At 27.5% G+C, this 14,618-nt stretch overlaps 1 protein-coding gene across 2 annotated transcripts; it reads right to left on the minus strand.

Moving 5' to 3' along the window:
* Nucleotides 1–4,484: 4,484 nt before the first annotated feature.
* Nucleotides 4,485–7,181, minus strand: LOC113858645. Of its 2 annotated transcripts, XM_027491365.1 has the most exons (8): nt 7,055–7,181; nt 6,655–6,932; nt 6,299–6,370; nt 5,971–6,038; nt 5,701–5,857; nt 5,385–5,465; nt 4,986–5,075; nt 4,485–4,793 (listed from the first exon to the last, which is right to left on the minus strand). In XM_027491365.1, exons 2-8 carry the CDS (start codon nt 6,922–6,924, stop codon nt 4,674–4,676), a joined length of 858 nt encoding a protein of 285 aa, XP_027347166.1. In that variant the 5' UTR covers nt 6,925–6,932; nt 7,055–7,181; the 3' UTR covers nt 4,485–4,673. The 2 variants fall into 2 exon arrangements, with proteins under 2 accessions (XP_027347166.1, XP_027347165.1); XM_027491364.1 differs by having other exon boundaries at nt 4,561–4,793; nt 6,655–7,157.
* Nucleotides 7,182–14,618: the final 7,437 nt, after the last annotated feature.

Consider the following 14,618-nt stretch of genomic DNA (forward strand, 5'->3'; position numbering starts at 1 on the left):
TAAATAAAATATTTTTATAACTAATTCATTTTGTATTAACAAGATTAATTTAAGTGTTTCACGTTTTAAACCTTATAATTTGAAAATGAATCATGAGAGCTTGATGATCCTAACTTCTTAAATATATTTTTTAAATATATTTCTGTACTCTTAAAAATAATTGATTTTTAATGAAAATGATTAACTGAGACATGACACTATGTTATCCTATAATTTAAAGTACCTAAGCTCTGACAGTTTTATATTTTTGAATTAATTTTAAATAGAATAATCTTTTATGATTAATTAATTTTACATTATTAATATTTTTATTTAAAATTTAAAATTTTGACTTTAATAATTACAGATCCTTAAAGTATGCATACGAGAGAGTTATGAGATTTTTCTAAATATTTACGTAAATTTTTTTTACCCTAATTTTTTTGTTTCCTCCATTTTGAAGATTTTTTTTCTATTAGTTTCTCTTACTCTTTTACATTTGAGATTTTATTTTTTATAAAAAAATTATTTTTTCAAGTGATAATTTTTTAAAAATTATAAAAAATAAAATATTAATTTTAAAGTTATTTATTTTTAGAGAGAGAAAATTATTTTTTTTAAAAAAATAAAAAAAAATAAATAAAAAATATAAAAGACAATAATATAATTTGTATGTAATATAATTTGTATGATTAAACTGTTGTTACTTTATCTTAATATTAAACATTAAACAAGAAAGAAACTCTTCTTCTCCTTTAAATCTTTTTCCTTTTTTCTTCTTCTTCTTCCAAACTTTTAAATAAAGTGTTAGTAAGAAATGCAACATTTAGCATAACAATGGGATTGGGAATATTAAATATTTTAGAAAATATTTCACTAAAATTAAAGAATTTTTTTTTGTAAAAGCTAAAATTAAAAATAAATAATTTATAGTATTTAGTGTAATAATATGATAAAAGAATCACAACAAACAAATGAAAAGACTTCAAATATAAACAAAAGACACAACTAAATTGATATCTTTTATATATTAGCTCAAAGTTTAGGTATGTAGTAACCCACTTCAAATCCTTAATGTTTAACTTTTTATTTTTCATTCAACATAATAAATAACTTTTTAGCGTAATAAGGATGGATCTAAAATCTCCTGGGTGAAATGGGAAACGGTATGTAGACTGCAGAAGAATGATGACTTGGGCATTAGGAATGTGCAGTGGTTTAACTGAGCTCTTCTTGGTAAATGGTTGTGGCAAAGTGTTAATTGTTCTAGTTCATTGGGGGTGCAGGTGTTGAAATCTAGATATGGAAGATTAGTTTCTTCTATTCAGCATCCATCAGTCCACAACAAATGTTCTTTGTAGTGGCGTGATTTAATGGAAGTTATTCATCAAGGTAATTCTTGGCTGGATGAGAAGTTTGATAGGAGTGTGGGTGCAGGTTTACACACTCTTTTTTGGAGAGATAAGTGGATAGGCAGGGTGTGATTGTGTGAAACATTTTCGCGATTGTTTGCGGTGGCGAGGAATGTTGAATCATGTGTATTGGAGAATGATTTTCATAATGACACTAGGTGAGTTTGGGATGTTAGTTGGCGAAGATGACTCTTTCAACATGAGATCTCAAGCTTTAATCTTTTGTTAGAGTTTGTGGATGAAGTTTCTATTAAGTTACTATAAGAAAATAAATAGGTATGGAAGGCAGATTCTTCAGGTTGTTATTCAGTATAATCTGCGTATTCATGACTATTTGAACTTTTTGGTGGTCCTAATAGTGTAGATCAGTGTACGGCAGATGCCTTGCAAAGGTTATGGAGAGGAAAGTTCCTTTTTAAGTGTCTGGTATTTTCTTAGCAATTGTTGCTGAATGCACTTCCTTGTAAGGGTTTGCTGATTGATCAAGGTGTTCAAATTGATGATATAACTTGTTGCTTCTGTCATAGTTTGGAGGAACTTCCAACTCATTTATTTTTAATGTGTTCAGTTTCATCTCAAATCTGATACTTTACTGCGCGTTGGCTTGGATTCTCACTGGTTTTGCCTTCAGATATATCGACTCACTTGCTTTCTTGGATTGGTGTTGGCTGTAGTAAAAGAGAAGGGATATGCTTATTAATTGTTTGGGTAAGTACATTGTGATCTTTGTGGTTACATAGAAATAAAATTGTATTTTCCAATGGTGTGTTGGATGAGAGGGAAGTTCTAGATTCTATTATTCTGAGGTCCTGGAAATGACTATTACTTGCTAGTAAGGGAAAAGCTATTTTATTAACTGATTGGTATTTGAACTCACGAAATTGCATTCATCTTAGCTTTGTATAAGTATATTTTTACTTTTTATTTCTCTGAGTTAATAATTTTTTTCTGTGTATATGAGTTTTGAGTTCTCCTTGAACTTTCTCTAATAATATATGTTTTGCCTATAAAAAAAAAAAAACTATTCTCACTAATTAAACTCAACTGGAAGCATATTTAGGGATGAGTATTATTCTCCCACAACGATAGGAATGAGTTTTACGTTTTACAATCAATAGTCAAACGAGATGAGTGGATATTATTGGGTAACTCATCGACGGGTACCAACATCTGAAATTATTTAAACTCTTTTAACTATTCAAATGAAAATTTATTTTTTTTCAATTTTTTATCAGTAGATTTTTCATACATTCTAAGCTTTATAATTTTTAAAAAATATTTTTTAATAATATAATAAACATCTACTAATACTAGTAGATTAGTAGATACGTATGAATAACATCTACTGTAAAGTAAGACTTGCTTCCTTTTAAAGCCAAGTCTAAAGCCTAAAATCAAGGACCCAATTTTATTAATTAAAAAATTATAAAAACTATACATAATAAATTAAAATTAAGAGTCAAAATCATATTTAGATTAACATATTAAAATTAAAAGTACAACTAGAAATAATTTCTTTGCCAAATTCAAAATAGAAGATACGACTTCGTAAGACTTTTCAATAATAATTGAAGAAATTATGAGATCAACGACCTAATTTGATAATTCTTAAAAATTACGAAAGTTAAATTCAGAAAATTAGAATTACAAGAACTAAATTCGACATAAGGCAAACTATAGATTAGCGATTGGGCCTATTATGTATTACTATAAAAGCATACGAAGCAGTAAATATAATTCTTTTACCAAGTTGTGATTTAGTTTTATTTGTCAGTCAATGCAGAGGATATATGTTGTGTAAATATTTGGTGAGAAAAACTTTTTTATATAATATAATCATACATAGATGGTCCAAATTAAAAGATTTGATAAGTCACTAATTCTTAAAAAAATTATGTGTAAAATGTATGTTTTAATTTTGATTATTGATGTTAAGATGTAACGATTAATATTTGATTCTCTCAATCTCACGTAAAAGAACAATCCTCTTCATTTGATACTTTTCCTATATGTGTTTATAAATTACCTTTTTATTTTTTGAGAGATAATTAAATTATATATATTTTTTATTTTAAAATACACACTCTTCTTTCTTGAGCAGTGAAATCAGATACATATTAATGCTTTTCAACATAAACAAATCTCTTAATAATTATGAATGTCTCTTAATGATATCTTGTCCTCTCTATAATTTCTAGTGTTAATTAACAATTAATTTAAAACATCTTATTACTAATTTTAATAGTTTTAAAATATAAAATTTTAAATGTCTCTATTATTAGTTTAAAAAATTTTGTATGCAGTATTTAGTTTACTTTTAAGGTCACATAATTAATAATAGGTGTTCAAAACATCTCTCAAGAGTGAAATTTAATTTTTTCATATCACTATATATATATATATATATTATAATTAAAACAATACTCTTGAAACTTTCAATAGTAAGAAGAATGATAACAATATACATTTTTAAACATACTCTTTACCACATTTTTTAATACTTATAATTTTTTTACAGATAAAATAATTATATAAAATCTGCTAATTGTTTTTTAAAAAAGCATCTTACTAGCAATTTTTTATTGTAAATTTTTATTATAAATAGAACATGTTCTTCGTCAAAGATCACATTGCCAGTTGATTTCGGAGATGTTTCCAAGAACGTATATACCATGTGTGAATCAAATAACGTGAGCAGCATTCAATTGACCATTTATTTGGATTGAAGTTATAGTTTTTCCCGTTGAAACGAAATTGAACCTAACTTGAATAAATTTTCGAACACGCAGAAACGCCGACAGTCTTCCAAACTTCAAAGCTAGTGGCGTTTTGGCACGATACAATATCACAAGTTGAGGGCACTTGGGTATTAAAACAAAGGATAAAAGCCGATAACCACAGATTGCAGATGAGTGATTCTCGTGAAAACAAATGCAAATTTTTGTCTGCTTCCGCCGTTTGTCTGCTTCAATCATGATAACTACGGAGTAGAAAAACAGACACGGGCACGACCTTATCGTTACGGAATGGCTGGTTAACTTTCCTTGCATAATTACCATTGCTACAACTTTCAAGACTTAAAGAAGCATTATTGCAAAATGAGAATATTCTTTGTTGAGGCAATAAGGCACCAAAATATTAATCACCATCTTAAAGTCACTCAATCTAGTGTATGTATGCACGCACATTAGAGCTGAGAAAATCATGAGTAAAAAATGGCATTTCAACAAGCCTTCTTTACATGGTGCACTCGGCCAGAATTTAAATACGCTGGCTTACAAATTACACTTGTTCCTGATGTGTATTCATTGTTGATCCTGGTGCTATGGCAAACTGAAGACCCCTGTGCTGCCCGGATTGTAGAACGAAAGCAACTTGGGTTGCTGCAAGTGCCGCAGCCTCCTGTTTCACCATGACATGAAAATGATGAGAATTTCCCAGAACATAATGAGTAATCCATCTGCAGGTGTTGCAGTTCCCAGCAACACCACCAAGAAATATGAACAAAGATGGAGCCAAAAAAGCATAATTTCAAAAGAAAACAAATTAGCAAAACCAGAGCAAAATTTAGTGAGAATCAAGACTGAAACTTACTTGTCTTTGTCGTCGGCGTTGCAAAATGCTGATAGCCCAGGCCATGATGTAGCAAGGTAAGAGAAATCCAGCAGCTCGAAGCAAGAAAAGCTGCGGAAAATGGTCAGTTAATTAGGTTTGTCCGACAATAATACATTAAAAAACAATATAACTACTGTCTGAACTAGTACCATTCTGTTATTTGTTGTTCCTGTTAGCTGTCTTTTAACTGTTAATTGGGTTATTAGTAGTTACTAGTTAGTTACCCATTATTTGGGTTATTTACCACTCACGTGTATCAGAAGCCGAATTGGGTTTTATGTATTTGCACATTGTGATCAATCAATGACAGACTTTTTTTTCTCATCAGTTTCTGCTCAAATATGAACTCCTTATCCAATATGAACTAAAGTCACTCACAGAGAAAAAAGTGGATGGATCATCTTCAGCATCAGCATCCGTGACAGAAAGTGCATGCCTTAAGAGTAAAAGGGCCATTAACTGTTCCAAACAAAACGGATTAGGTTAAAATCATGTCCATGTATTAGCATACTACTAGAATAGCCAATGTGCATCAAGACCCTAAAGATCATAGTGAGTACAATTTGATTTCCTTAAAATTCCAAACAAATATGCTAACACTTGACAATTTCATGACTCTATCCAATTCAAACAACATGAATATAACTGAGTTCCATAAATATTTTGTTTGAAGGATTTCAAGGTTAATGCCTACAATCAGAGCAGCTGAACGGCAAAACGCAGCTCCAGTGGCATTAGAAGCAGCATATCCATTATATTCTGCTTCCAAGAATTGGCGTTCCGCCTCTGCAATTGCCAAGAGTCGAGGATCACGCAAGTCCAACGGAGTGCCAGAGATTGTCCAGCCTCCACTATATAATTAGTCACAATTCATGAGTGAGACAAGAGTTTGAAATCAATTGCTTATACATAGAACTAACATATTCAAAATAAAAACTTCAAAAAATAGAAACTTTCAGCTTACCCTATATCAATGGTAGTTTCTTCGGGATGTGGACGAGGCGGTGATGCTGTGTAACCAGGTTCATAAGGCTGAGAAGTACAAGGGAAAACAATTTCCAACAAAGATATCACAAATTAAAGTCGTATGATTGACGGAACATCAGAACACAGACAAATATACTCGACAAAGCAATTGGTTCAATCAATCCAAAGCCACCATTGAACAAAATCACAGTTCAGTTAAAAATAAATAAATTTATGAGTGCGACCCATTATCAACCGATCATCACACATTTAAAATTCCTAAAATTTCTTAAATGTGAAAAAAATCGCATGTAAAAGAAGCATACCTTATGACATATCTCACAAATTATGTCCCCTTTCTCATCGCACCAATGCTGGACGCACTTTCTGTGAGCATACTGTACAAAAAATTTCCGTCAATTAATGAATCAGTTAGACAAAGATAGGAAAAAACAAAGCCTATGAAAACCAATGTCACATAAGCAACATTGTTTCCCAATTATTTCTCAATAATAAAAGGATCCAATTTCTATTCCGATTAGGGAAAATTGCCAAACAGACGAAACGAAACGTTTCACTAACATGATAAAAAAAACAATTTTTTTTCTTATTAATTTCCAGTTTCATAGTAAAACGCATTATTAATGTTTCTAATTTTCAGTAAAAGAAGAATGTTATGTACCTTAAGACTTCCACTGCAGGCGCAAGGGGTCTCTAGATTGTTGACGCTGTCTTCCTCTTGACAAATGCGACATTCCGCCATCTGCAGCAGCGGCGCGTCCTCTCCGTCGCCTTCATCCTCAGCCGCCGGAGAAGAACAGGAGGGGCCCGCCGCCGCCTCCTCCACCGGTGTCGACGGCTCAGGAGCCGGCTGGAGCGGCTGCTGGGTCAGCGGCTCAACCGGCGAGGGCCGCACCAGACGGTCCACAAACAGCACCAGATGATCGCCCATTGATCCTTCTTTTTAATAAATTCAAATAAAAAACAAAAAAATTACAAAAAGAATGGAATGGGTTGGATGAAAAAGGAAAAGTCTCGGGATCACGCTGTGAATTGGCGGATCCCGAGAAATTGAGACTCACCGGAGAAAAGGGGTAATTTGTAAGCGAGGAAAGGGATTGAGCGAGAAATGGGGGAAATAGAGAGAGAGAGAGAGTGTGTTGTTGGTGATGAAAATGGCGTTGGGCGAATATATAGGAAGGTTGTGTTTGTTTTGTTTGGTGGCTTTGCGATTTAGAATATATGTTGGAAGTAGAAAGGGAAATTATGGTCTTTTCCTGAGGGGTGCGCATTGATGTTGTCTTGCGTTGCCGCGTTAACGACCCGTTCCCTCATGACGACACATTTTCTTCTCATTTGACCACAGCTAAACATTTTCTTTTACTTTTTTGTGTGCTATTTGTTTGGACTCAAGAATTTTTATATTATAATTTTATTTTCTGTATTACTCTCTCGCTCGATTAACTCTATTAAATTAGTCTGTGAATATTAGGGAGTTTTATTTGATTAAGTTTTAAAGAATTTTTTTAGTTAAAAAAAGTTATGCAAATTTTAAAAAATTTTGCATAATTTTTATAACTTTTAAGCTTTTCTAGATCCCTACAAAACTTTAAAATTAAGATTTTAATTATGAGATTTTGTGGACTTTATAAAATTTTATCAATTTTTGACGTAAAGAGTTTAAGATTTTTTTTTATACATTCAAATTTAAAAAGTGTTAAAGATAAAGATAATAAAAAATAATAATATTTGAATAATTTATAATAATAATTTTCTATAATATAATGTCTTCCTAAATAGTATTCATCTACATATCTATAGCTATACTTGGTCCAAGCTTCATAGTTTTATTTTTTTTTTCTTTCCTTTATTATTTTCTTGTGAATCTCCCGTTTGAATTACTAAAACAATATATGTTGAATACTAGTTATATAAATAATTATGGATAAAAACACTTATTAAATTTATATCTCACCTAATAGATATTTATATAATTAAAAACAATACAATAGGTCTGTAAAAGGCTTAATTGCTATATATATATATATATAATATACATTATTATTTCTATATTTTAGATATTTAAATATCTATTTATTCAATTAAAAAAATGCTATATTGTATAGACAAATATCTCAAACTCAACAGTTAAATGTGCTAGTTAACTATTTGAAGATTTAGAGTTGATTGTAAAGATCATGATATCAATTTTAGCTTTTACCTCTCTCTTTTTTTGACACGTGTTATAAAAAAATTATTACTTAAAAGTTGAAATTTTAAGTGTTTTCTGTGTTATATATATGAGGAACAAACTCAACTAAATAGAGCAAGTCAATGACATTGTTATTTACATTTTCACGAAACAGGGAAATGGAATGGGAATAATAATACAATATTATATTATATATGAGCAATAGTACAGTATTATTAGTAAAAAAAAATGGAGAAGACAAGAGCATAGAAAAAAAAAATGCAAAAATCACTTGAAAATTTTTTAAGTACTTAAAAAGTCACTTTAAAATCTTTCAAAATCTGATAGTTTTGGATAAAATTATTTTATAAATTTGATATTTATAGATATTACTAAAAAGTCTTTCAAAATCTCTCTAATACAATAATGTTTTAAAATTTTTATATATTTTTTAATACCAATAGATTATTTTTAAGTTGTAAAAAGTCTCAAATGAATACTAATGAATTTTAATGGACTCTTTAAAAAACTTGAAAATCCAGATGGAATACTACTATATTACTTTTAAATGACATAAAATCCTGATTAAATACTAACAAACTTTTTACTTTAAAAAAAAAGAGTCTTTTGAAATTCTAAATCTATATATTCCACTTAATATAATGATGGAATTCATATTTGATATGTGAGTTCAAATTTTATTTTGAGCGCAAAAACTTGATTAATAAGAGATCTGTAAGGTTTACTTTAATATTTTAACCAAAAAGTTATATTAAATTAGTGTAATAATACATGTAATACAAAAATTTATACTACTTATAGTTTCAAATATAAAAATTAATAATATTTTGTTTAAGAAATATAAAAATAATATATTTTATAATGTAATTTATTATTAAATTATTTTATTATACATAAACTTTTTTTTAGTATTAACATTGCTCATGTTAATATATAAATTAAAAATGATAAATTTTCATATCCAAATTGGAATATTATCAATAATAATATAATTATTATTTTATTATAAAAAATTAATGATGAATGTGTTCCGTACTCTATAAATGTTTATCTATCTGATATAAATATTAACGTGACTACATAGGAATATGAATATATTTGTAAATTAAATATTAATATTTTTTATTTACACTTTATTTAAATTTAATGAAATATGATGGGAAGAAAATAAAAGCAGAGATTTAGATGCTCTGAAAGTTAGAGAAAATATTCTCTTTTCTAGTTTAGATGCTTTGAAAGTTAGAGAAAAATACATTATTTCTCACATACCATGGAAATTGAATTGTAAAAGAGGATAATAACATTTTATATAATATAAACATTTCTAAAAGAATTTTTTTACCAAAAAATATTATTGTAAAAATTTTAAATTTTATTACTTAATCAGATTTTTTATAATTATAATAAATAATTTTTAATGTAATTTTTATCTCTCTCTTTTTTACTTATCAAAAAATATTATTGTAAAAATTTTAAATTTTATCACTGAATCAGATTTTTTATAATTATAATAAATAATTGTTAATGTAATTTTTTTCACTCTCTTTTTTACTTATCTAAACAAGTGAATTTTTTTACTTGTTTCTTTTCTATTTTAACCCATTCAAACAATGTATCTCTTTAAATTTAATTTTTATTTATTTATTTTATTTTTCCTATTACTTTTCTCTCTATTTTATCTCATTATCCAGACACAATCTTAATAATAATTTAATTGAAATTTTATTTCTATATAAATGTAAACATTTAGGACTAAGTTTAACCAATTGACTACCACTTGTGCAATCATTTATATCTATAAAAAAAAAAAAATGCTAACTTTAATTTTTATGATTGGGTTTAACCCATGTAATAAAAATATGCTACTTATATATACTTAAACTTAACTATATAAAAATAATATTTTTATAATTTAAATTTTAAGATACTTTTATATAATATTTACTCCTATGATTTATATAAAACACATTTTCATATGAAGTAAATATCAGTTACATGTTAATTAAATATAAATATACATTAAAACTTTAAACCTCTTAAATGTAAATGTCAATATTATTTTATATGTGTTTATTCATGTGTATTTTAAAATTTTGATAATAATAAATAGGTAAAAACTTTAGTAAATAATGAATAATAAATGGTAATTCGAATTGAGGATGAATAATTCAAGCAAAAAATTCAAGAGATATACAGTTAAATTTAAGGCTTAGAATTTTATTTTATAGGACAATAAGCTTGCATATTGATAAGTTCACAAAAATATTTTATCATTTCATGTGTTTTTATTTATTGTTATTTTTTTTTTGTTTTTAAAATTTTATGTTTTAGAAAACTTACGAGTGTGTTTAATTATTTTAGTTAGTTTTATATTTCTCGTTAGTTAATTAATCTTAATTAAAAATATAAGAATAAGTTTATATTAAAGATAATTGAGAAAACATTCATTTTTGTTCTTTTTTATTGACTACCCATAAAAATCATAAGAAACAAAGGTGAAGGGGACACATGCATGATCATTGTAATTTTATTCCTCAATTATTTGTTATGTTTGACTTTTTTACTTACATAAAACTTTATTGAGTACAAATAAAACTAGTTAAACTAAGAAAGTGATTAAAAAAATTAGTTTTTTTTTTATTTGAAAACTTGAGACTTTGATTACCATTAGTTTATTCCTTTGAGCTTATATTGTTAAAGATATTTTTTTGACACTTTATTTTGATTATAATATATTTTACAAGTCCTTTTGAAAAAAAATTAAAGACAATAAAGAGATAAAAAATAAAATGAAGGTAAAGAACCTTAAAAGAAAGAGAAAAAATGATGAATAAATAGAAGAAAGAAACAAAGTCTAAGAAAAAAAAAGTTGTTGAAAAAAGTAAAAAAAAAAAAGAAATATAACATATTGTTTGAAGTAATTATTTTTATTATAGAAGATTTATAAGTAAAGTGAAACCTTTATGTATCTTTCCTTTCTTATACTTTACTTGACTTTGTATTAAAATTCATGAATAAACTACAATCAATTAAAGAGCTTTTAATTTCAAAGATAATTGGTAAAATTAGTAAATATTTGTAAGTTTATAAGCAAGCTTACGATAAAATATGTTTAAGAGAAGATTGAGTGAATTATTTCTTAACCTCATTGAACATACAAATTGCTTGTCGAGGATAATAATTTGTGTAAAAAGTTAGTTTTATTGGGTTATCAACATGAAAAGTTCCTGTATGGTAAATATGTTTATGGTTGCTACATGTATTATTTCTTGGGTTCCTTATATGAGATTTAGTGATTTCCATTTTATATTATTATTTCTTTAGAGCAAGTAATGCTTAAGTTTAAGAAGTTTGATAAATTGTCATATTGCCATTTTTTCTAGAAGATTTTAGCTTATTTTTCTATTAGGATTATTTTCTTACCCTTTGAATTGACTAAGTTTCTTGTGATTTTATTATAAAAAATGGTGACAAAAAACTTGATTAAAATGAGTCAAATTATGATAAAAAAGTTGATGCAATGAGCAAACAATAGGTGAGTTTGTAATCTAAATTTTGAATTTTGTATTTGGATCTTCATTTTGAATCGGACAATTAAAAATTGTATCTTTTTTGGAAGCAAAATATATGTTTTTGAAGAAAAATAATACCTTTTTGAAAGTAAAATCACATCTCTTTAGATTCTATATTGTATAAATAATAGGCCTCATGAAGTTATGCTTTCATTTGAGCAATTAACCACGAGGACTTTTCTTTCCTTATTATTTATTATTATGGATGTTTTGTATTTAGTTACCTTTTTTTTTTGTATCTTTATGATTTTGTGTAATTCAATTCCTCTTGTTGTCACAACCTTTTTTATAAAGAGTCAATAACATTTTCACTTATCTTTCTTAATTAATTTATTCATCTACTAAATTATATATACATGAGTTTAAAAATATGGTCTTAAAACAAAATTTAATTTTGGCATTTACATCAAGAAAATAAAGAAACTTTTTGTATATTTCCATGTAACACCAAAATTTACATAAAATTTATATATTTATAACATAATGATTCATTGAAGATCTCAAAATACAAGAATTTAATTTATAATTACATCTATTGACAAATTAGAAATACACTAGGCCAAACCTAATACTCAAATCTAGACCAACAAAATAATTAGCTCCATGCTCTTCCAAAAATGCTAACTCCAAAATCTCTCAGCCAAACCTTCCAGGTTGAGAAGTAGATGTATCTCATGTACCTTCTGCTCACGTACCATTGTACAATTATCAGAACACATATAGCAAAACAACAAAATGAAAGGGTGAGCTTATGAAATCGACAACCTTATTAATGAAATATGAATAAATATAGATAAAATTAATTAAACAGCTCATATCAATCAGCACACTATGTTACACAACTTCAATATAATAATGCAGCATGTCCAGCCCATTCACAGCCCATCTAATGCAAATACAACAATTTTAGTTTCTATCTGATTTCACAGCCTAAGTAATCCAGAGAAACTGTTTCGGTCTGGGAGTGACCCATCCCGGTATTTGGATCCAGATACAGCACAACTCAACGTTCTTATCGTTACATGTCTAACCACCTAAACATGTAACTCAACTTTAGAATGATAAAAATCACCATGATGCAGCACAACTAAATCAACAAAATATTTCTTTTTAGCTTCAGCGTCACAGCTATATATATATATATATATATATATATATATATATATATATATATTCACAACAAAACTCAGTATTTCGTGTATTTTAATATCCTCAGCATATACAAAACAACATTACAGCACAACATATTCAATCATAGCTAACCAAGGTTATTCATCATATGAGTTAAATCAACTTAGTTAAACAGCCGATAAAACTACTCAGCTATACTACTCTAAATCTTGATCTAGAATATGGCCACTCAACAACTTATTTCTCAGCTACATCAACATCAAGTTCCTAATTAGCTCCATATTCACTATATGGATAAATCAGCTCATATAAGCTCCCCTTACCTGGAATGAGTTCCAAAATAGTACTCATAGGGAGTTCTATAGAGAGATCAACTGTTTGAATGTGGAATAAGGCTTGATCAACTCAGATCTACTAAAAAATAACCCAATTTAAGTCCCTTGAGAAAAAGAGAGAAGAAACAAGGTAAAACTAAGAACTGAGCTTTGAGAACTCACCTAAACCTTAATGAGATAAAAGATCTTACTTTGATGGGGAAGGAATTCAACTTTGAGGAAGAGTAATATGAGAGAGAACAGAGAGAAACTGAGAGAGAAAAGTTGTCTGGTGAGAAAATAAAGTTTCTGCACGACAACTTCTCGCTTGAGTGAGACACCCTACATCCAGAACTCTCAATCTCTCTGAGAAATGGAATTATACTGGTTCTTGATTATACTTCCTAGCTTATTTCATGTACAACACACTTAACAACCAATTTCTAGCCGTTCTGCTCATCACAATCGACAACATCATAATACAATATTCAAACTATATATAGCTCATCATACTGCAATCATATAGCTTTCACACCCACATTCCAATATATATATATATATATATATATATATATATATATATAATTCATACACTTTAAACATACTCAACACAATTTGATTGGAATGATAAGTACATTATTTTGACACTTGTTATGAAATTCAAATGGATTCTTGTAATGTAACCCTTTTAAACTCTGATTTGATTTAATAATATTGATATTATTTGCCGATTATAATTATCTTTTTTATATTACTATTATTGTTGTTGTAGTTGTTGTTAAATTATCCATTCAAGGGTAAATCTAGTTAATCAATTACTATATTATCGTATCACTAATAAGCTAATGAAACTAATAGGTAAATTGAGTTTAGGAGTTAAGAGAATTCAATTTAATAAACCCAATGTTTGTTTTTTGTAATCATTAGGGTAAAATATAGATTAGAAGAATGATATTATTACATGATCATTGGTTAGTGGTAACAATTGATTATTTGATTAGTAATTGCTTTAACACAATTGAATAGAATTGAATTGAGGGAACATATAGGTAATCATAAGAAGAAACCAAAGCTCAAAATTTCATCTATGTAAATCAACTTTGTGATTTTTTTACTTTCGTTTTTTTTTAATGCTAAATTTTATTTTAATCCAAACATTTTCAACCTTTGAATTTACTTAACATATAAATAACAATAATAGTAAGTGCTTGCATTATAGTATCAATAGGAATGATACTGGAAGAGTATCAAATGCTCCCTTTTACTATAATTGATAGGTACACTTTGAAAACATTTTAAGAGTTTAGAATTCAAACATAATGCAAAGATAAAGAAGTTTTTCTTCAAATTTAAACATTAAACCAATATTTTTACTTACAAAATATTGAAATTATGCAAGTGAACTGAAGTTCAAATA

This window comes from Abrus precatorius, unplaced genomic scaffold, assembly GCF_003935025.1.
Source record: "Abrus precatorius isolate BTA unplaced genomic scaffold, Abrus_2018 Scaffold2, whole genome shotgun sequence".
Lineage (NCBI taxonomy): Eukaryota > Viridiplantae > Streptophyta > Magnoliopsida > Fabales > Fabaceae > Abrus > Abrus precatorius.